The 23,017-nt window shown below is 43.6% G+C and overlaps 1 protein-coding gene across 10 annotated transcripts in view; it reads right to left on the bottom strand.

Moving 5' to 3' along the window:
- ccdc93 (coiled-coil domain containing 93) overlaps nucleotides 1-23,017 on the bottom strand; it is a 182,083-nt gene that overhangs the window by 27,933 nt on the left and 131,133 nt on the right. For all 10 annotated transcript variants that reach the window (XR_009798230.1, XR_009798231.1, XM_061842450.1 and 7 more), the window contains 2 exons: nucleotides 15,607-15,688; nucleotides 14,453-14,527 (listed from right to left, as the gene is read on the bottom strand). Coding sequence is in view for 8 of the 10 variants with exons in the window: in XM_061842450.1 (XP_061698434.1) it covers nucleotides 14,453-14,527; nucleotides 15,607-15,688 (157 nt within the window). In the remaining 2 variants the exon portion in view is untranslated. The remainder of the gene's footprint in view (nucleotides 1-14,452; nucleotides 14,528-15,606; nucleotides 15,689-23,017) is intronic.

Raw genomic sequence — 23,017 nt, forward strand, 5'->3', positions numbered from 1 at the left:
TATTACCTCAAGATCTACTTCTCAAACAGCCAGCTTTCCGCGAGCTACAGAAGGGGTGTGTGCGTGTGATTCCAGTCATTGCATCTTAAAACAACAGCATATCTTCTTTAACTTTCTCCATTAATATCGAAAGGAAACATAAGCAGCATGTCTAGCTTGTCTTTGCTCTACATTGCCGAGACTGTGGACGCTATCATTATAAAACGCATTGATGGGCTACGTAAGTACTGTAACATTTTTAATCATGAGTTTACGTCATTAAGAGCGGGGTGGAATAAACCAGTGTCTTCCACTTTTCATTTTTTACAGTGCGTACTGTATGTGATCTGTGCCATTAGATGTAACAACCAGTCATCCCTCACTCACTGAATCAAATTGCAAAATGCCACAAACTGAATAGGTGTGTTATACTTTCAATTTGCATTGGTTTTTTTTTTGCGCGCAACGCAGAATATCTGAGAAGAGACTGCATCAGAAGTGCACAATTGCGCACGCGTGCAGTTTAGAGGGAACATTGTCTGATGTTTTTTTTTTTGGCACACCGTCCCGCAATCGACCAAGACTGCCTCGCGATCCACCAGTCGCATTGAGCACCCCTGCAGTAGATCATAATAGACTGCTGAACACGTTTAAAACTTGGGTAGGACTAAATGGAATAGTCCTTAAATGGTATAGGTCCTACCTGGAGGAAAGGAGCTACTTTGTAACCATTGAAAGTGCTCAATCTCAACAAATGGCAATGCCCTATGGGGTCCCTCTCGGGTCAGTTCTTAGACCTCTCCTGTTCTGTCTGTATAAGCTACGCTTGGGTCAAATTCTTCAAAATTTTAACTTTGACTCTCATAGCTATCCAGATGACACATTAGTAGTGTCTCCAGATAACTCCAGTTCAATTGAGGTATTGTGCCACTGTCTAAAGAAGATAACTGGTTGAGCCAAAATTTTCTTCAACTATATCAAAACAAAACTGAGACAATCGTTTTTGGCAATAAAGAAAAGAGAATTGCTGTGAGTAAACACCTGGACTCTCTATCTTTAAAAACAAAAGGCCAAGTCTGAAACATTGGTGTTCTGATTTATTCCGATCTGACTCATGTAAAATCAATCACAAAAACTGTCTTCTATCATCTGAACAACATATCGAGAGTGAAGGTTTGTATGTGGTAAGCAGACCAGGAAAAACTCATCCATGCTTTTATCTCAAGTAGACTTGATCTGACTGGACTCCCCAAAAAGAGTATTAAACAGCTGCAGCTCATTCAGAATTGCAGCTCGCGTTCTGACCAAAACAAAGCGGTCAGAGCATATAACTCCAATCCTAAAGTCCTTGCACTGGTTTACAGTCATCTTAAGAATGTATTTTAAAGTTCTGCTTCTGGTCTATAAATCACTAAATGATTTAGGTCATAAATACATGAAAGAAATGCTTACTGAATACAAACCAAGTCGAGCTCTGAGATCGACTGACTCAGGTCAAATAGTGGAAGACAGAGTCCAAAGCAAACATGGTGAATTTAGCATTTAGTTATTATGCTGGACATAAATCGAATAAGTTGCCAACAGAGGTGAGGTCAGCCCCAAGTGTGAATGTTTTTAAATCCAGGTTGAAAACTTTTCTTTTTTTCACATGGATTTTAGAGTATATGCACTTTTTAATCATATTACTTGCACTGCACGCGGTTTAAATTCTTATTTTAAAATATGTTTTGTTGTCATTTTTATTGTTTTTATCCCATTTTAAATGTTTTATCTCTTTGTTTTCAAATGCTTTTAATCATGTAAAGTGAATTTAGTTACCTCGTGTATGAAATGCGCTATACAAATAAATTTGCTGGGTTTTTTTTGCTTTTATTTCTCAAATGAAGTGGGGAAAGATGCAAAACTATAAGAAATTGAGAAGGGGTCCACCATTTTTTTACAGGACTGTAAAGATTCTTTTGCGCTGCTGATCCTGACATCTCACATGATAACATGTAATCTCAGAAAACCGAAAAAGAAGAAACACATCCGGATACGTGGCAATGTTTCCGAGTCTTTCCGAAAGTTGCCGGAGCATTATAAAATGGCAATGTTCTAAAAAAAAAAAAAAAAAAAAAAAAAACTTGACTTGCTTTGGACAATACTGCATGCTGTCTGAGAAACCCACAGTCATCATTCCCCACACAAATGAAGATTTTAGATGGTAAATACTGAAAAGGTTTAAGATTTAAAATTTTAGGCCCTGAAATATTTCTGACCCAAAAATCAAGAACAATCTTATAGAAAACTCTTATAAGACAAAAGATTGTCTGCCCTTTGATGTACTTAGTCAGGAAAGGGCAAAATCGGCACAGAAGCAGGCCAAATGTCTGTGTCTTGGCTTTATAACATGGCGTGTCTCTGAACCCCCTATGATGAGCAGTAATTTTGGATGATGTTTCCTGGAATGTACACAGGTCACTGGCAGCCCCCTCTGAACCCAGCCGGGCCTGCACCCCTGGGGCCCAGCCACCAGGTACAGTCTGAAGAGCCAACGTGTCTCCCCCTTTCCATAGGTTCGTCACCTGCAGGAGGGGCCGAGAGCAAAAGAGCTCGGTGGAGACGGAAGACGGCAACTGTGGCAGTCCGATCCCTGGCTATAGAAGCTGGCTCTTAAGAGTGAGAACTGGAAAGGTGTGACTGGATGGAACGGTCCCCCCTCACTTAGAACAAACAGTGTTTTATTATTGGATGTCTGTACTCGCTCCAAGATGAACAAGATTAGACATGAGAGTGGCTATATGTACACTTGGACCCGGGATACGCTAAGCTGCAGTTCTATGATGGACATTGTGGTCTTCTGTGTCTGAAAGGTGGTTGGTGCCGGTCATCTCAATGGCGGGGACCAGTAATCAGGGTTGCCATCAAATTGAAGAAGCACTATTGGACCTTTTTGGAATGTGGGACTCCGCAGACAGCTGATGGGTACAAACAGGTCATGTGGAAGGAAGATTGTTCGGTCTGCATTGCAGACAATAAGGTGGATTCACAGGCCTTTGTCACTGATTTTGTCCATAACTTTATATTCTTTGAGATTATTTTTACGGGCACTGCATTCGAGTTTACAAAGCTAGATCTGCAGAAAGACAGAAATTGTTCAGGGCTGGCCGATGGACTCTTGCATGACAACCCAGTGGTTTCTGAGGGCAGCGTGCTGGACAGCGTGGTGACAATGGCGCTGGCTGGGGCCTTTCGAAGTTCTTCTTGTAATTCTCACATTGCAGTGAAGGTCACTCAAAGAGTGATGTGGGTCCCAACACGTCCTATGGACCAAAACCCTTCAACTTCCCCCACTTTCTGCAACAGATGGCTCAGTCTAATGATTTTGAACAACTACTTAAAGAAAATGGACTCACTTTTAGCATAAACTTTTAGGTTCAATCAGTGCTGGCAACTGACTGAGTTGATAGGTCATAGAGGAGCAGAAGATTGCTCATAAAGGCAGACCAACAACAAATCATCTGTTTGAACTGACGTGGACACACACGGGTACACTAACTAGGAAGAAGAAAAGAAGAACGTTGACATCCTTTGGGCATCACAAAAGAACTGCATCATAAAAACATAAAAGTATGAAAGGAAAATAAAGAATAAAAATACAGACAAATAACAGTGTTACAGCTGCAAATAAGTATTTGTACACCTGAGAAAACCAATGTTAATGTTTGGTACAGTAGCCTTTGTTTGCAATTACAGAGGTTAAACATTTCCTGTAGTTGTTCATCAGGTTTGCACACACTGCAGGAGGGATTTTGGCCCACTACTCCACACAGATCTTCTCTAGATCATACAGGTTTCTGGGCTGTCGCTGAGAAACATGGAGTTTCAGCTCCCAACAAAGATTTTCTATTAGGTTTAGGTCTGGAAACTGGCTGGGCCACGCCAGATCCTTGATATGCCTCTTACGGAGCCACTCCTTGGTTTTCCTCCGTGTGTGCTTCTGGTCGTTGTCATGTTGAAAGACCCAGCTACGATCCATCTTCAATGCTCTGACTGAGTTAAAGAGGTTGTCCCCAAAATCTCACAATACATGGCCGCGGTCATCCTCTTCTTAATACAGTGCATACGTCCTGTCCCATGTGCAGAAAAAAACCCCAGAGCATGATGCTGCCACCCTCATGATTCACAGTAGGGATGGTGTCCTTGGGATGGAGCTCAGCATTCGTCTTCCTCCAAACACGGTTAGTGGAATTTTGACCAAAATGTTCCATTTTGGTCTCATCTGAGCACAAAACTTTCTTCCATGACTCCTCTGTATAATCCAAATGGTTATTGGCAAACTTAAGATAGGCCTTGACATGTGCTGGTTTAACCAGGGGAACCTTCCGTGGCATGCATGATTTCAAACCATGACGTCTTAGTGTATTACCAACAGTCACCTTGGAAATGGTGATCCCAGCTCTTTTCAGGTCATTGACCAAATCCTGTCGTGTTGTCCTTGGCTGATTCCTCACCTTTCTCAGGATCATTGAGACGCCACAAGGTGATATCCTGCATGGGGCTTCACTCCGATTGAGAAGGACAGTCATCTTTAGCTTCTTCCATTTTCTAATGATTCCTCCAACAGTGGACCTTTTTTCACCAAGCTGCTTGGCAATTTCTCTGTAGACCTTTCCAGTCAGGTGGAGTTGTACAATTTTGTCTCTGGTGTCTTTGGATAGCTCTTTGGTCTTGGCCATGTTACTAGTTCAAGTCTTACTGATTGTATGGGATGGACCACCTATCTTTATGCAGCTACCGAGCCCACACAGGTGCATCTGATTCAGGATAATACATGGAGTGGAGGTGGACTTTTAAAGGCGGACTAACAGGTCTTTGAGGGTCAGAATTCGAGCTGATAGACAGGTGTTCAAATTCTTTTTTGCGGCTGTATCACACAAATTGTTAAAAAAAAAAAAAAAATCATACATTGTGATTTTTGTATTTTTCTTTTTAGATTATCTCTCTCACCGTGGACATGCACCTACGATGAAAATTTCAGACCCCTCCATGATTTCTAAGTGGGAGAACTTGGAATATAGCAGGGTGTTCAAATCCTCATTTTCTTCACTGTATATTTGAGCCATGCACAGTCCTTGTCTCCCCTTCATTTCTTATGCTACCCTTCCTCCCTATATGTCAGTATCTGACTTGGACATGTTTTCTATTGAGGGCGTGTGGTCAGGTCCGTGTGCTCCTATTGTTTTAAAATCCATTATCTCTACTACATCAAGTTCCCGTCGTGTTCGATGGGCCAAATTTACGAAACACAATCCGGTTTGGCGTGGATGTGATCTCACTGTTTGGACTACAGGTACCCAGGTATTATGGTAGATGGGTATTATGCTCACTATTTACTCACGATGGGGTGGGGGTTTGATGTTATGATATAAGACTTTAAATTATCGTCTTTCTAATTCTACCCTGACCATTCTTAGGGCTTCACGAGTGGAAATTAATGCAATTCGTGAAATGGCCTTAGACAATCACGTGACACGTGGCTTCTTAAGGTGGAGTTTGTACTCTCTTGAACCAAACGTGTTGAATATACAGCAGATTCCTGACTACCTGGCAATACCGGCATCATAGCCTGCAGAATGAAAAATCTACTCATTATTGCCCACGAGGGGCTGCTCAATTCAAGTTAGTTCATGGACTTGGGTGACAAGCTTGATTTTATCGCTTTGCACTGATGGTTTGTGTCCTGTTGGTCGTCATCTTTTCCATGTGGTGGTGTTTTGGTAGATAAAGTCTCTGATTTCTCGCATGATTTCACTGTTCAGTTTCTGATGAATGTTTTCCTGACCTGTTCCCTCGATCCAACTGCCTGGACATAGATACAGAGGTACTTCTACTGACGAAAGTCTCTACTAACGAAAGATTCAGGTTATGAAAAGCCTCCCGGGAAAATTTTTGTCTCGAGTTACAAAAGAAATTCAGGATATGAAAATAAAAAAATGTCGCTTGATTCAATTGAACGTAAACATCCTGTTCTGTATCTTGGTTTGAAAGTGGTGTGATAGAGCTGTTCTTCTATTGACCACTGCTGGAGCACTTTCCAGGCATCACATTGGCTAAAAGGGATGTCAATCATTAGGCATGACGCACATTCTGTCTCTTGCTATGTGTGGCGCAATAGAGCACCTACCGTATTGGCTAGCACGTAGCATCTTCCTCGCATCACATTCCCTACACTGACTCGGAGCGACGTCAATCTTTTTCTTGGGGATGGGGGGTGACAATCTTTACCTACGACAGGCTTTCTGTATGTTCGTCACCGAATCCATTGTCATACGCTTGCGCACACGCGACAACTTCTTTGTGGATTTATTCATGTTTTTCCTCCATGGGCCCCAATAAATCGATGGCCAGTAAGATGATGCTGCTGCCATGTGGCCTCATGCTGCTGCTGCTCGTGAGGAGCAAGGTAGCAAGTGAATAGTGCAGTCATATGGCCTCTGAGGAAGAAGCGACTTGGGCTTGCATTTGGAAAATACTTCCTTCAGGTCATGGTAACAGGAGGGGACAGAAGACAAGTTTGAGCGGCCTCTTCTCCCTCTTGCCCTCTGGGATGAGAGGCATGTTATATTATGGTTCTTGCGATCAAAAACATGGAAGCTTGGAACATGGAAGCTGATGCGTTACAGGGGTGGTGGCAGATTCCGAATGAGAATCTGGGAATGTCAACGTGAGAGTCTGAGTACAGTGGGTTACGTTTCCTAGAAAACTGTCCATCCACCACATATGCATTACGGGGGCGCTGTTCCTTAAACGTCCTGAGACCCATGCTTTTGACCAGATGAGAATTTAAAAGATTGGCATCTGAACCGAAGTCTATGAAAACAGCCGCCCTTGAGTGGCTGTCCTCCTGAACACAAGGTGACTAGAGGAAGTGCTTGGTCCAGGCTGTCCTGGATGAGGTTGAGACTCACCGTAGTGAGGATTCGGAGTGAGGTATCAGCTGGTTTGACCGGGCAGCGGGTCACTGTGTAATAATGTGAATTATATATATTTTTAATGCAGTTGACACTCAGCTAAGTGACGTTATGATGAGAAATTATATCATCATTAAGGAGAAAACGGGTTGTTGGAGGTGTATAATTTCGATAGTGGGACCTGGTTCTAACTCTGAAATGGTTTAGAATTCCTTCCGCTAGATATCAGTCAAAAAGAAAACAATTGGCAAGACTCTGTGCTGTAATAGAGTGAAATCTTTCAATGCCTGTATGGTCCCGCTGTTCAAGAAAGCATGCGCTTTATGTTTGCCAGTGGACAGCTACAGAAGGCTCGGGAGAAAGTACTGTAATTAGATAAAACTAAATTGCGGTACTTGACAGACTCACTTTGTGTAGCTGAACGAAAACAAGCAGGAACTAATCCGTGCCGGCATTCAGCCCAACCCAGGGCCCGTCCTGTGGCTCTGCTACATCTGCTCAAAATTGATCCATTGAAACATGACGTCTGTTTGCTGCACCAAGTGCAACAGCTGGTGTCATCTCACTCGATGCTCGAATCGACGCTCAAGTGGGCACTGGTCTGATGGCTACGTAGCACCATGTTGCTTCGAGTTCTGTCCAGCTTCTGCATCCTGCAGTTCAACTGCAAAGGCACCGTCCAAGGCCCCTGTCGTTTATCATCTATCATAGCATGGACTATCATGTAGTCCAGCCACCTACCACCAACGACTATCGCACAACAGTGTCTGGCCGTCCGGTCCGGGTCACCCGAAGTAGTAATTTTCAACGTTTACATCCCGCCGGCATCTTCCTGTACGGCTGGCTACTTCTCGTCAATGGGCGACCTACTCGCCGGCGATGACACTCTAGTCCTTGGAGACCAGTCACTCCCGGCCACGCTGTTCACCACCTGGAACGCCGAACAGTCTATGAGATTGAGCATTGAAATCGGAGGCAATCGGATCCCTACCATCCGTAATCCGAAAATCCTTGGCGTCACCTTCGATCCCTCGCTGACGTTCCACGAACAAGCAAAAATTGTGCCCTACAAACTCAATGAAAGAAACAACATTTTGAAGAGCCTCGCTGGCACCACGTGGGGCCAGACCAAGGAGACCATCCTCACGACATATTAGGCCATCAGAAGATCGATCCTGAATTATGCGGTGCTCGTGTGGACTCTCAACCTGAAGCCAACTCACTGGGACTCCCTCCAGGCAGCACAAAACACTGCCCTTTGAACCACCACAGGCTGCAACAAAATGGCTTCCATTGATCACCTACACGCCGAGTCGAAACTCCTTCCGGTATGCGAGCACAATGTGATGCTCACGAAACAATATGCATTTCAGTGCTACCTCGCCGGACATCCTAATCACGAGATGACAAGGCAAGAAGCGTGGCCCAGAGCGTTGCGCAAAACCGTTCAAGTTTTCAAGCCATCGATCGACCAGTACATTCATTGTTACTACTGTGCATGCAGTGTTACCCGAACACTGGCAGAGAATGAGGAGGAGCTGAATGACATGGACAAAATAGAAGAAAGAAATACATGAATACACCTCACAAACTGTAAAAAGTTCATGTCACCTGAGAAACCGAAATGGAAAGGTGAGCAAAGTCCATCATAAGATGGGTGCAGATTTATTGTATCTGAAAGTACCCGAAGGCTGGTGAAGATTTAAGACACCTGACTCGTTTAGGGGTGACTTAGTCGACATTATTTCAAAACGGCTAAATAATATGATAGTATGTTGAGCTGCAACATTGACAGCCGTAATATTTTTTTTCATATGGTACTTTTGGGCACCTGTGAAGTTGACAAAAACACATAACAGAACCAATAATTATACTCAGTCAACCATGCCTACCACACAAGATAAAGAGGCACATCCTAATTTCAAATAACAATGATAAACAACTAGGCGGCAGTCACCGAGGCATGAGGGGAGGACTCCGTGTTTGCCTCCCAATGAATCAGTTAAGCACTATTTTAATTGCTTGGCCGAGTCTAATTGAACACTGAAACAAAGGGACTCTACAAGGAATAGGTTAGAGATCAGATAAATGTTATCTGACAAATAATGTACGAGACTCCAGCTGGAAAACCCTTGTAGCAGACGAAGGTAACAGATGGAACACTTCCTGGGGAACATCATCATGTTCTCTGCATCACAAAAACCTAATTCATACACCAATTATTCCCCTGGCTTTTTAAGCCTTCTACCACATCTTGCTGGGGATTCCATCTATGGGCTTATGCTAAAGGAAACCCCCATTTTCTTCTCACCATTTGCCAATTTAATGCTACCCTAAATCCGAATGCCAAAAGTGTCCGCATACTATGAAGGGAGGTGAAGTATCATAACTGAAAAAGCGTGAGGAACACTTTTTTTTTGGCAGTGACAGGCATTTCACAAATAGGAAACAACTGGGTTTTATTAATGTAGAATGCAGCTAGCATAGTAAACTATAGTTGCATCACCTGCATGGGCCCTTGGCCACTACTACGTGTCATTCCAGCAGAAATCCCAACACAGTGTACCCTGGAGGTAATGACTAAAACATCTCCCACACCCCTTGTCAGAAATGGAAGTGTTTATCCAACAACTCGGGCAGTAAATGATAAACTGATATTTTCTACTAATGTTGCATTGGCTAAGTGGAAGTTACTGACTGTAAGGTAGCGGTGAGGGAGCGTGTCGCTCGACACCATAGGATGGTGGTGTGTAGGATGACTCGTAGCGGGTAGGAAGATTAAGAAGGACAAGGTAGAACAGAGAATCAGGTGGTGGAAGTTGAGAAAGGAAGAATGTTATGTGGCCTTTCGGAAAGAGGTGAGACAGATTCTAGACGGACAGGAAGAGCTCCCAGTAAGCTGGAATACTACTGCCAAGGTATTCAGAGAGGCAACCAGGAGAGTACTTGGGTGTCTTCTGGTAGGAAAGGGGAGAAGGAAACTTGGCGAAGGAACCCCAAAATACAGGACGTCATTCAAGGAAAGAGATTAGGAAAGAAGAAGTGGGACACGGAGAGGACTGAGGAGAGGCGAAAGGAGTATATTGAGATGCGACGGAAGGCAAAGGTAGAGATGGCGAAGGCTAAACAAGAGGCATATGATGACATGTACACCAGGTTAGATACGAAAGGAGGAGAAAAGGATCCCTACAAGTTGGCCAGACAGAGGGATAGAGATGGGAAGGATGTGCAGCAAGTAAAAGTGATTAAGGATAGCGATGGAAATATGTTGACTGATGCCAGTCGTGTGCTAAGTAGATGGAAAGAGTACTTTGAGAAGTTAATGAATGAAGAAAATTGGAGAGAACGAAGAGTACAAGAGGCAAGCGTTAATGACCATGAAGTGGCAATGATTAGTCAGGGGAAAATTAGAAAGGCACTGAACAGGATGAAAAATGGAAAGACAGTTGGTCCTGATGACATACCAGTGGAGGTATGGAAGCAATTTAGAGAGGTGGGTGTGGAGTTTTTGACTAACTTATTCAATAGAATACTAGCGGGAGAGAAGATGCCAGAAGAATGGAGGAAAAGTGTACTAGTCCCCATTTTTAAGAACAAAGGCGATGTTCAGAACTATGAAAGCGACAGAGGAATAAAGATGATGAGCCACACAATGAAGTTATGGGAAAGAGTAGTGGAGGCTAGACTCAGGTCAGAAGTATATGCGAGCAACAGTATGGTTTCATGCCTAGAAAGAGTACCACAGATGCATTGTCTTGAGGATGCTCGTGGAAGAGAAGGTCAGAAGGAGCTAAATTGTGACCCTATGACAGAGTACCAAGAGAGGAATTGTCGTACTGCATGTGCAAGTCCGGTGTGGAAGAGAAATATGTTAGAATAGTACAGGAGATCTATGAGGACAGGAGAACAGCGGTGAGGTGTGCCGTTGTGTGTCAGAAGAATTTAAGGTGAAGGTGGGACTGCATCAGGGTTCCGCGCTGAGCCCCTTCCTGTTTGCGGTAGTAATGGATAGGCTGACAGACGAGGTTAGACTGGTTTCCCCTTGGACCATGATGTTCGCAGATGATATTGTGTTCTGCGGTGAAAGCAGGGAACAGGCGGAGGAACAGATAGAAAGATGGAGGTACGCACTGGAAAGGAGAGTAATGAAGATTAGCTGCAGTGAAACAGAATATATGTGTGTGAATGTGAGGGGCGGAGGAGGAAGAGTGAAGCTCCAGGGAGAAGAGATAGCGAGGGTGGATGACTTCAAATACTTGGGGTCAACAATATAGAGCAATGGAGAGTGTGGTAAGGAAGTGAAGAAACGGGTCCAAGCGGGATTGAACAGTTGGCGGAAGGTGTCTAGTGTTCTATGTGACAGAAGAGTCTCCGCTCGGATGAAGGGCAACGTCTACAAAACAGTGGTGAGGCCGGCCATTGATGTACGGATTAGAGATGGTGGCACTGAAGAAACAACAGGAAGCAGAACTTGAGGTCGCAGAAATGAAGATGTTGAGGTTCTCGCTCGGAGTTAGCAGGATTAGAAATGAGCTCATTAGAGGGACAGCCAAAGTTGGATGTTTTGGAGACAAGGTTAGAGAGAGCAGACTTAGATGGTTTAGACATGTTCAGAGGCGAGAGGGTGAGTATATTGGTAGAAGGGTACTTAGGATGGAGCTGCCAGGCAAAAGAGCGAGAAGAAGACCAAAGAAAAGGTTGATGGATGCTGTGAGGGAGGACATGAGGACAGTGGGTGTTCGAGGAAGATGCACGAGATAGGCTTCGATGGAAAAATATGACACGCTGTGGGGACCCCTAATCGGGACAAGCCAAAAGGAAAGTAATAATAAGAAGGAGTTGCCTTGGCTAACTTCTCCTGTGTAAGCTTTACAGGACAGGTGTTAAGGTGGAAAGTCTCAACAAGGACTCGTCCACCTGCATGGACCCCAACCTACAGGCGATGAGCCAAGGGGCAATAGGTATATCCACACCTGCTCGGCGCCTCTTACAGAGTGCAAGAGTGGAAAACTGTCCAACCCCTCTCAAGAGGTTGGGTACCAGAGCCCAAGTGGTGTGTGGAGGAAAGCCCATATCTATATCTAGAACTTCTCGGAAATTCTCGACCTCCATCCCTGCCAGATAGTTGACATGCCATGTTCCTAGTTCCAATTTTTGAAGCTGAGGGTTGGATTGCAAAGGTCCCCCTTGCGCCTTTGTCCACCACCAACCTTTCACTGCACCTGACACACATGGCCACTCCCACAGGTGGTGAGCTCATGGGAAAGGGGAACCACATGACCATTTCGGGCAGTGCCAGCCGAACCCCATGGGTGCAGACCCGGCCATCAGCAGCTCGCCTTTGAGCCCTGGCTCCAGAGCGGTCCCGGTGGCCCTTTTCCGGGAAAGAGAAACCAGGATCCATTAGTGTTACACATCATTGGGGTGTATGGAGCTCGGCTTCACCTGGTCCCTCACTTAAGACCTGTTTGCCATGGGTGACCCTACCTTGAAACCCCAGACAATTTTGTTCCTAGGATCATTTGGCTAAACAAACCCCTCCACCATTATAAAATGACAACTCGAGGAGGGGAGGTGTACAGATAACAGGGATTATTTGAAGATGCAGAGACATTAACAAATCGCATAGGAGGATAGTTGCCATCACAAAGTAATCCCTAATAAGCATACTTGTACTCTGTGTTGCTTTTCACTGACTTGATGGCAACATAAAATTGTTGGAGAGTATCATGCAAATCTTCAATGCTTAAGTATTCAGTTCATATTTTTCACTTTCTGTACTAAGATGTGTCTCAGTGTTTGAATCCCCTACTTTGTTTTCTTCAGAATCAGAATCATCTTTATTGGTCAAGTCTGTCAAAAACACAAGGAATTTGTCTCTGGTAGCCATCTGTGTACAACATAACTAGTCCGACTATAGTCTTAACTTCTCGACCTCCCTGCTAAAAAAGCGAGGTTCCACAGCTCTAAGGCCAGTTTCTGTTGCCGGGGATCAGACCGCCAATGTCCCTGTCTTCTGCGACCCCCCAACTCGCACTGCACCCAAACCTTATGGCCCCACCCACAGGTGGTGAGCCCATGGAAAACGTGAGTCGGTGGCGTGAATACTTTGAAGGGGGTCGAGGGCTTCTATCTCTGGGGTTGAGATCCACCGATGTGGTTAAAAAGCCCTGTAGGGAAGTTTAATTTCATATTCGGGAGAAGCAGTGTGGTTTTCTTCTGTCTGTAGAACAATGGAAAAGCTTTATACGCTCGGTAGGGTCCTTGAGGGTGCATGGCTCTTTGCCTAGCCAAGTCCATATGTGTTTTGTGAATTTAGAGAAGGCATATGACCGTGTCTCTTGGGGATTTCTGGGCTGGTGCTTCAGAAGTATTGAAACCTGATACGGGCTGTTCAGTCCCTGTATGACCAGAGTCTGAGTTTGGTCTGCATTACTGATGGAAAGTTGGACTAACTTCCGGTGAGGGTTGGACTCGATCAAGGTTGACCTTTGTCACCGATTCTGTTAACTTTTATAGACCAAATTACTAGGCACGGCGAGGTGTAGAAGGGGGTCCAGTTTGGTGGCTCAGTACTGGATCTCTGCTTTCCCAGATGATATGGTTCTAGTGGCTTCATCAAGGCAAGATCTCCAACTCTCACTGGAGCGGTTTGCAGCAGAGTGTAAAGTGACTAGGTTGAGAATCAACATCTCCAAATCTGAGTCAATTCCCTTATTTGGAAAGGGTTGCAAGCCCTCTCCAGATTGGAGATGAAATCCTGCCCCAATTTCAATTCCAATACATTTGCTCACTTGAAAATTTAGTGGCTTCAAACTCAAACAATATGTGCTCTGTCCTGAGTTGTTGGTCATCTAGATGTAAATTCCATGAAATAAAAGCTGAGATTTTGACTTTTTGTTATATATTCATCTTTTGATCTGAAACCCATACATTCTGTATACCACGCAAACAAAGGACAAGACATTGTTGCTTTTGGAGGCAACTATTTTATTCAGTAGAGTACAGTAGTTGTAGAGTGCAGCTATTGCTCCCATGCAAACCAAGGAGAATTTTGAGGGAGAAAAAGATTTTCTTTACATGCTCTAAACACAAAGAAAAAAGGGCCCAAGAACTAAGGTATGGACTGTCCCATGGATTAATTGTTTCGTTTGATACCTTCTATTTCCCACATATGTACAAAAGCCCCCCCTCCAAAAAAACAAAACACCCTGGTGTCCACAGAGAGCTTTGTATGTGAGCATATCCTTCATGTTATCTTTTAAGACCAAAGAATTTAGGTTCTAGGCATTCTACCCCAGCAGTTCCAAAACTATGGAAAGCCCTCTTAAACCATGAGGGTCTCACAGACTGTAAATGCTTGTAAACATGACTTGTAAAATCTAAAAGATTTTTAGCCAAAAATGTTATTTTGTCCTTTAACTGCTCCTTGGTTCTGAGAATGTTTTTAAACTGCAGCCATCTTTATTTGTCCATTTATTTTTTTAGGGTTAGGGTTTGTCTTCTTCTACACTACATACCTTGTCCTCCCCTGTAACCAGTCCAGATGCAGGTCCTAACTCATCAATAGACTTTTGCAGACGGATCATCTCATCCTGTACATAGTATCGCAAAACAAATTTGCCAAATTATTGCATTAACAAAGTAACACAAGAGGAACAGCCATGCTATGAAATATGATTGTCCCACCTTCAAATTATTTTTTAGTTTCCCCACTTTAATGTTCAAGATCATAAAGCAAATGTAAATATTGGACAATGATAACCCAAGTAAACTGAAAATGCAGTTTTTAAACGTGGATCTTAATTAAGGAAAACTAAACAATTCAAAGCTACCTGGCTCAGTGTGAAAAAGTATGACCCCACTTGTGAATTTATTGCTTCAAAATGAAGCTGACAAAAGTACTTCATAAACCTACAATAAAATACATGATTCAAAGAAATTAAAGAAAGATGAGAAAAAAAGTAATCGACAACTATCAGTCTGGAGGGATGAGCAAAGCCATTTCCAAAGCTGAAGGACTCCAGAGAAGTATGGTGAGAGCCATTACAAGTGGCGAAAACATGGAAGGGTGATTATCCGATGAACTGATGAGGGGAATGTTTAACTTTCGGGAAGGTGTGAGTCTTATTACAGTTGAGTAAATGTAACAGGATTTCAGAAAAGAAACCATCATACAGACAGTCAGTTATGCTGGTGGCCTTGTGTTGGCTGCTTTATTATTTCAGGACCTCGATGATTTGCTTTGAGTGATGGAACCATGAATTTTCCTCTTTTACAAAACATCGAGACGATAATGTTTGGTTGTCAGTTACTGACATCAAGGTGAAATGGACTTGGTTTCTGTAGTAAGATACTGACCCAAAACACAAAAGGAAGTGAACTTCTGAATGGCTTTGGGGGAAAAAAAACGTTTTGGAGAGGGCTATTCAATGTCCGGAGTTGAATCCGATTGAAATGTTGTGGCATGACCCGAAAAAAGGCCATTTATACTAAAAAACTCAAAATTTTACATTTACTTGGGTGATTTATTTTTTTACATTTGTTTGGGGATCTTAAGTAAAGTGGAAAAACTGTGTAAAACAATTATTTTAGAAGGTGAGCAACACTTTTCCCACTTAACTGAATATGGGATTATAGCTGAAAAATGGGTTGCTTTGGGTTGCTTACTTACTCTACAATGTGTACGGAAGTCCTGTTCTTGAATTTTCAGGTTTTCATTCATTGTTACCAGAGACCTCAGCTTCTCCAGCAAGCTGTGAAGCAGAAGTGTTACTGAATAAAATATAGCTTCCATTCCTTTAAAAAATTCACTAAATCCAAACTGATTCATTTAATTATTAATGCTCTGAACAAATGGATGAGTCCATTCCAACTGATTGATTTGTGGTTAACAACATCCATCAATCCATTCTCTGAGTTACTTATCCTCATAAGAGTCACGGGGGCGCGCTGGAGGCTATCCCAGCTGTGAACGGGCACGAGGCAGGATACACCCTGAACTGATTGCCAACAAATCGCAGGGCACATAGACAAACAGCCGCACTCACATTCACAGCTAGGGGCAATTTAGAGTGTCCAATTAATACTGCATACTTTTGGGATGTAGGAGTCCCCGGAGAAATCCCACCCAGGCCCGGGAAGAACGTGCAAACTCTACACACGCGGGTCCGGGATTGAACCCGGGACCTCAGAACTGTGAGGCCAATTCTTTCCAACTTTTCCATCGTGCCGCTGGTTAACAACATACTAAATTCTATGTTTAAGGCATCAGTGGCACTTTAAGGATAAAGCTATTTCTGTGTATTTTTTTTTAAACTACAGATTCTTCCAAAAGTTCAGAAAACCTCAATATCTATGAAGAAAAGATACATAAATGCAAGTACTGGCACTAAATCTATGAAAACTGTAGCTATGCTACAAATTGACAGCTGAGACGGTGAACTTTTGGATACTTTCACCAAGAAAATCTCAATTGCCATGAATGCTGTCGCTCCTGTGAAAACTCAGAGAATCTTAACGAGACTTAAAACACTATGGAACACCACATTGATGGTCAATAGCTCCAAATCGATGTGTAGAAAAGCAGAACGCAAATGGAGAAAAACTAAACTCCAAATGACGATGACCTCTACAGACATTGCCTTTGTAATTTTAACCAAAATTTAGTCAGAGCTAGACAGCAACACTTTTCTGAAATCAGCAGACACAAACACTATGACATCAATGAAGACAACACAGTAAAGCGCCCGGGCTTGACGGTGTTGTTCAGAGCGTACTGCGGTGGCTATGAACAACCCCCTAAAGCAGCACCGCTCAGCTCCGTGAGAGGCCACCTTGGCGCCGAAAATGAGCCACACCGGCCGGCTACGATAAGGCGCGATGGCTCATCTCCGCCATGGAAGTGGATCGGATGGGAGGCGGTTCGGCCGTGATCGCATATCATCTGAATATGGCTCAAAACAATAGTGTAATATTGCCCCGGTAAATTCACTCGGTTGTGTGGTGTTCTCCTTTTCAAAAAGAGCTTCCGTGGCAGAAGGGGCGTGTTCATCTCCCACAGTTAGGGTGCACCGTGTGTTTTCATTGGCGAATGTCCGGGTGACAATCACAGACAGAGGATGCAGCCAATATGGCGACCACTTAGATGTCGTACAATGACACTTCTGCAAATTCCGCATGGATGACACGCTCTCCGCTCACATTAATTTTTTCGTATAGACATTGAAGTACTTTTCATTACAATATCTATTTTAGAATGTTTGTAGGATGACACTTGGCCTTTAAAATATGAAATGAAATAAAATTAAATAGGCTACTGCACTTACAAGTTAAAGTTCAGAAATAAGTACACATTTTATACACACACACACACACACACACACACACACACACACAACACACACACACACACACACGCACAACAGGGTTCATACTCAGTCTGACCAAAAAAATTTAAGGGCTTTTTAGGGGCATTCTTAGGGGCTGACACGAAAAATTTAGGGCTGACACGGAAAAAAATTTAGGGCCGACACGAAAAATTTAGGGCCATCGTGGGAAATCAAGAGTAAGGAAAAAAGACTCAACCAATGGTTCCATCAACCGTTCTTGGTTCATCAAATGTTCCAGTGATCACCTGTCGCCCCTTGTGGTAGTTCTCATTGATATGACCATTGTCAACGTCTTCACATAACAGTATACAGAAAAACAGATTCTAACTACAATTGCAACTACATACACAAATGTCTTCTACTGATGTCTGTTTCAGCACCCCGACTCTAGCTCCTTGAGCCTACCCAGTGCCTCCTCTTTGTTGCTGCAGAGGTGCCAAAGTGGCTCTCTTGTCCTTTGCTCTGCCTCTGAGTGCATTGGCCTCGGTGATAAACCTCAGATTCCTCTTTTCTTCTGCCTCCTCACACAGCCTGTCAGCCTTCTCAATAAGCGTTGATATGTCAGTCTCTATTCTGGCTTTTTTGGCTTTGAGGCAGTAGAGATGAAAAGTGGGCAGCGATGCCAAATGTAGCCAGGTATGAAGTCTTCCTTTCCCCACAGTGGTAGCTTTTAGCAATGTCACTGTCTGGGAACATGACTGCAAACACTTTCGAATTATTTTCACAAGATTTGTAACTGTAATGGCTGCAGATCACTTTTAAAGTCCACACAATCTCTGACTTTAATGAGTCCATCTTCGTTTATTGAACTACGTTCATAAAGCCTGACTTCTGGCTGGACAACTGTAGGTGCGCATTAGGGATCGCAACCGGCTACAAATAACTGGTTATAACTGGTTTTCGTTTTTTTTTTAAAACCGAAACCGTAATCGGACTTTCGAAATCGGTTAAAATTTCCAATAATTTATTCTGGTTCCGGTACTCCACATTGCGCTATTTTTTCAACATCATTTCCACTTTTTTCAAGTTTCGCTGTTAAAGTAAAGTTGGACTCAAAAGAACATTCAGTTAAATCAAAGAAACATCAAACATGGCATAGAGGAAACGCTCCAAAGTATGGGAGTAAACTTGTTTTATTGGCAGACATCAAAACACTACTCGCATAACGGGGGGAACTCTGTGAACTCGTCACTCCGGAAGAGCAACAACAAAAACAGTCCGTGCGGAACCCCACACCCCAACTTGAGGTCCCGCGGGTGAATTATGTAAAAACCACTATGGTACCGTTTTTTTGCTACAGCTGTTCTGTTAAAACCGGTTATGAAAGTAAGCATTTTTTTGCGATCCCTAGTGCCCATGCACTGCTAGTACCACTGCCTGAAGTTGATGCTTCACGATCTTGATATTTTAGAAACAGATTCATACCAACAGAAGATGAGAGAGTCTTCGCCAAATCAGCGTGTCTCCTGTTTTTCCGGTGCGACTCAGGCGCTTTGACGCCAATCTTTTCAAGCTGGTAACTCTGCTTGCACAGATAGCAGTCAATCATGTGCCGATCTTTTGGATCTCGACAAACCCAGCTCCCAAACTCCTTACTTTCAACCCAAGCGTCTTGAAAAATGCACTTCCCGTGATACAAGTTGGATCGATGAAAGAACTACGCAACGTCGTCACGAAAATGAAGTGAAATGCCTACTCACGGAAACAAACAATGGAATATCAACAAGATGGCGACTAGTTGTCGACACGGTGACTTCAGTTGACAATTTCCGGCTGATTTGGACACCAGACGGATCGCTATTTTTTTTTAAATAAAAGATTAATTTATTTTTTAGGGAGAATTTTGGCGTTAGAGGTCCTCTCTTTGATTTTTTTAATTTAAGGCCTTTTTAGGGGCTTGACCGTTTTTTGCGGATTTTAAGGACTTTTAGGAGCCCCTAAATGCACCTTAGAGAATTTAGGGGTTTTTAGGGACTTTTAGGGCCGCGTGTGAATCCTGTAAAAGAGAGATCAAGAAACATTAAAGTGAGCGATAAGATGTGTGATCGTATTAACAGTTGTCAATTACATAATATTTGAGAAATTTACGTCCAACTTACCTTTGTGTTTCCTGGTTTGGATATGTCCTGGATATTTTTTGTACAGCACTTTGCCGGGAATGTCCACTTTTTGTATGCGTCTGGTTAGACATGTTGATACAGTTTTCGTTCCTATCTACACGGTGACACTTTTTTCAAGCCATGCCCACCTAAAACAGTTATTTACTCCGTAGTTTTTTTCAATTTGTTTGGCACGATCTTCATCTTATCCCTCCAAAAATTGGTTAGACCAAGACGTGTAGACCACTCGATAACATATGCGCACGTATGTCTATAAGTTATAACTATGCCGTAGTAAACAGAATGCTTCTCTTCTTCTTCTTTTCCTTTCGGCCTTTTCGGCCCTTCCACCAATATACTCACTCTCTCGCCTCTGAACATGCCCAAATCATCGAAGTCTGCTCTCTCGAATCTTATCTCCAAAACATCCAACTTTGGCTGTCCCTCTAATGAGCTCATTTCTAATCCTATCCAACCTGGTCACTCCGAGCGAGAACCTCAACATCTTCATTTCTGCCACCTCCAGTTCAGCTTCCTGTTGTTTCTTCAGTGCCACCGTCTCTAATCCGTACATCATGGCCGGCCTCACCACTGTTTTGTAAACTTTGCCCTTCATCCTAGCAGACACTCTTCTGTCACATAACACACCAGACACCTTCCGCCAGCTGTTCCAACCTGCTTGGACCCGTTTCTTCACTTCCTGAACACACTCACCATTGCTCTGGATTGTTCACCCTAAATATTTGAAGTCGGCCACCCTCGCTATCTCTTCTCCCTGTAGCCTCACTCTTCCCCCTCCACCTCTCACATTCACGCACATATATTCTGTTTTACTTCGGCTAATCTTCATTCCTCTCCTTTCCAGTGCATGTCTCCATCTTTCTAATTGTTCCTCTGCATGCTCCCTGCTTTCACTGCAGATCACAATATCATCTGCGAACATCATGGTCCAAGGGGATTCCAGTCTAACCTCGTATGTCAGCCTATCCATTACCAGCGCAAACAGGAAGGGGCTCAGAGCTGATCCCTGATGCAGTCCCACCTCCACCTTAAATTCTTCTGTCACACCTAAGGCACACCTCACCATTGTTCTGCTGCCATCATACATGTCCTGTACTATTTTAACATACTTTTCTGCCACACCAGACTTACCCATGCAGTACTACAGTTCCTCTCTTGGTACTCTGTCATAGGCTTTCTCTAGATCCACAAAGACACAATGTAGCTCCTTCTGACCTTCTCTGTACTTTTCCACGAGCATCCTCAAGGCAAATAATGCATCTGTGGTACTCTTTCTAGGCATGAAACCATACTGTTGCTCGCAGATACTTACTTCTGTCCTGAGTCTAGCCTCCACTACTCTTTCCCATAACTTCATTGTGTGGCTCATCAACTTTATTCCTCTATAATTCCCACAGCTCTGAACATCGCCTTTGTTCTTAAAAATGGGAACTAGAACACTTTTCATCCTTTCTTCAGGCATCTTTTCGCCTGCTAGTATTCGGTTGAATAAGTTGGTCAAAAACTCCACAGCCATCTCCCCAAATTGCTTCCATACCTCCATCGGTATGTCATCAGGACCAACTGCCTTTCCATTTTTCATCCTTTGTAGTGCCTTTCTGACTTCCCCTTTACTAATCATTGCCACTTCCTGGTCCTTCACACTTGCTTCTTCAACTCTTCCTTCTCTCTCATTTTCTTCATTCATCAACTTCTCAAAGTATTCTTTCCATCTATTTAGCACACTACTGGCACCAGTCAACAGATTTCCATCTCTATTCTTAATCACCCTTACTTGCTGCACATCCTTCCCATCTCTATACCTCTGTCTGGCCAACCTGATCCTTTTCTCCTTCTTTCGTGTCCAACCTGGTGTACATGTCTTCATATGCCTCTTGTTTAGCCTTTGCCACCTCTACCTTTGCCCTAAGTCGCATCTCGATGTACTTCTTTCACCTCTCAAGTCCTCTCAGTGTCCCACTTCTTCTTCGCTAATCTCTTTCCTTGTATGACTCCCTGTATTTTGGGGTTCCACCACCAAGTCTCCTTCTCCCCTTTCCTACCAGAAGACACACCAATACCCTCCTGCCTGTCACTCTGATTACCTTGGCTGTCGTAGTCCAGTCTTCCGGGAGCTTCTGCTGTCCATCGAGAGCCTGTCTCACCTCTTTCCGAAAGGCCGCAGAACATTCTTTCTTTCTCAACTTCCACTCCATGGTTCTCTGCTCTACCTTTGTCTTCTTAATCTTCCTACCCACCACCAGAGTCATCCTACAGACCACCATCCTATGCTGTCGAGTTACACTCTCCCCTATCAATACTTTACAGTCAGTAACCTCCATCAGATTATATCGTCTGCACAAAATATAGTCCACCTGCGTGCTCCTACCTCCGCTCATGTTGGTCACTCTATCTTCCTGTTTCTTCTGGAAATAAGTGTTCACTACAGCCATCTCCATCCTTTTTTCAAAGTCCACCACCATCTGTCTCTCAAAGTTTCTTTCCTGGATGCCGTACTTACCCATCACTTCTTCATCGCCCCTGTTTCCTTTACCAATACGTCCATTACAATCTGCACCAATCACAACTCTCTCGCTGTCTGGGATGCTCAGAACTACTTCATCGAGTTCCTTTCAGAATTTCTCTATCAACTCTAGGTCACATCCTACCTGTGGGGCATAGCCGCTAACCACATTGTATATAACACCCTCAATTTCAAATTTTAGTCTCATCACTCGATCTGATACTCTTTTTACCTCCAAGACATTCTTAGCCAGCTCTTCCTTTAAAATAACCCCTACTCCATTTCTTTTTCAATCTACTCCGTGGTAGAATAATTTAAAGCCTACTCGTAAACTTCTCGCCTTACTACCTTTCCACCTGCTCTCTTGGATGCACAGTACATCAACCTTTCTTCTAATCATCATGTCAACAAACTCCTGGGCTTTTCCTGTCATAGTCCCAACATTCAATGTCCCCACACTCAGTTGTACGATCTGTGCATTCCTATTTTTCTTCTGACGACAGATCCGGTTCCTCCTTTTCTTTGTCTTCGACCCACAGTAGCTGAATTTCGACCGACGCCCTGCAGGTTAGCAGTGCCGGGGGCGGGCGTTGTTAACCCGGGCCACGACCAATCCAGTATGGGATTCTTTAGATGAATGCTCATATTTGTTTGGCACAAATTTTACGCCGGATGCCCTTCCTGACGCAACCCTCTGCATTTATCCAGGCTTGGGACCGGCCTACAGATTGCACTGGTTTGTGCCCCCATAGGGCTGCATTGAACAGAATGCTTCTCTATGAAATGTTAACGTCAGAGTGAAATTACCCAAGAAATGATGCCAAAATGCTGTTGGAAATCAGAATGTTATTATAAACACCAAATTTAATGCAAACAGATAGCAATGCCGTTTTTCGCTATCACAGCTGTGACTAATTTCACGACGAGCATTCCCGATAGATGCTGGCGGCTGGTCTTGATCACAGACTCGCATCAAGCTGTACCATAGCCCCCCCACCCCCCACGAAATATTCTCAATGAATTTACACGTTTCACAAAAATGACTATTTCAGCTGAAAAAAACAGCGAATC

This window comes from Syngnathoides biaculeatus, chromosome 14 (assembly GCF_019802595.1).
Source record: "Syngnathoides biaculeatus isolate LvHL_M chromosome 14, ASM1980259v1, whole genome shotgun sequence".
In the NCBI taxonomy this organism is placed as follows: Eukaryota; Metazoa; Chordata; class Actinopteri; order Syngnathiformes; family Syngnathidae; genus Syngnathoides; species Syngnathoides biaculeatus.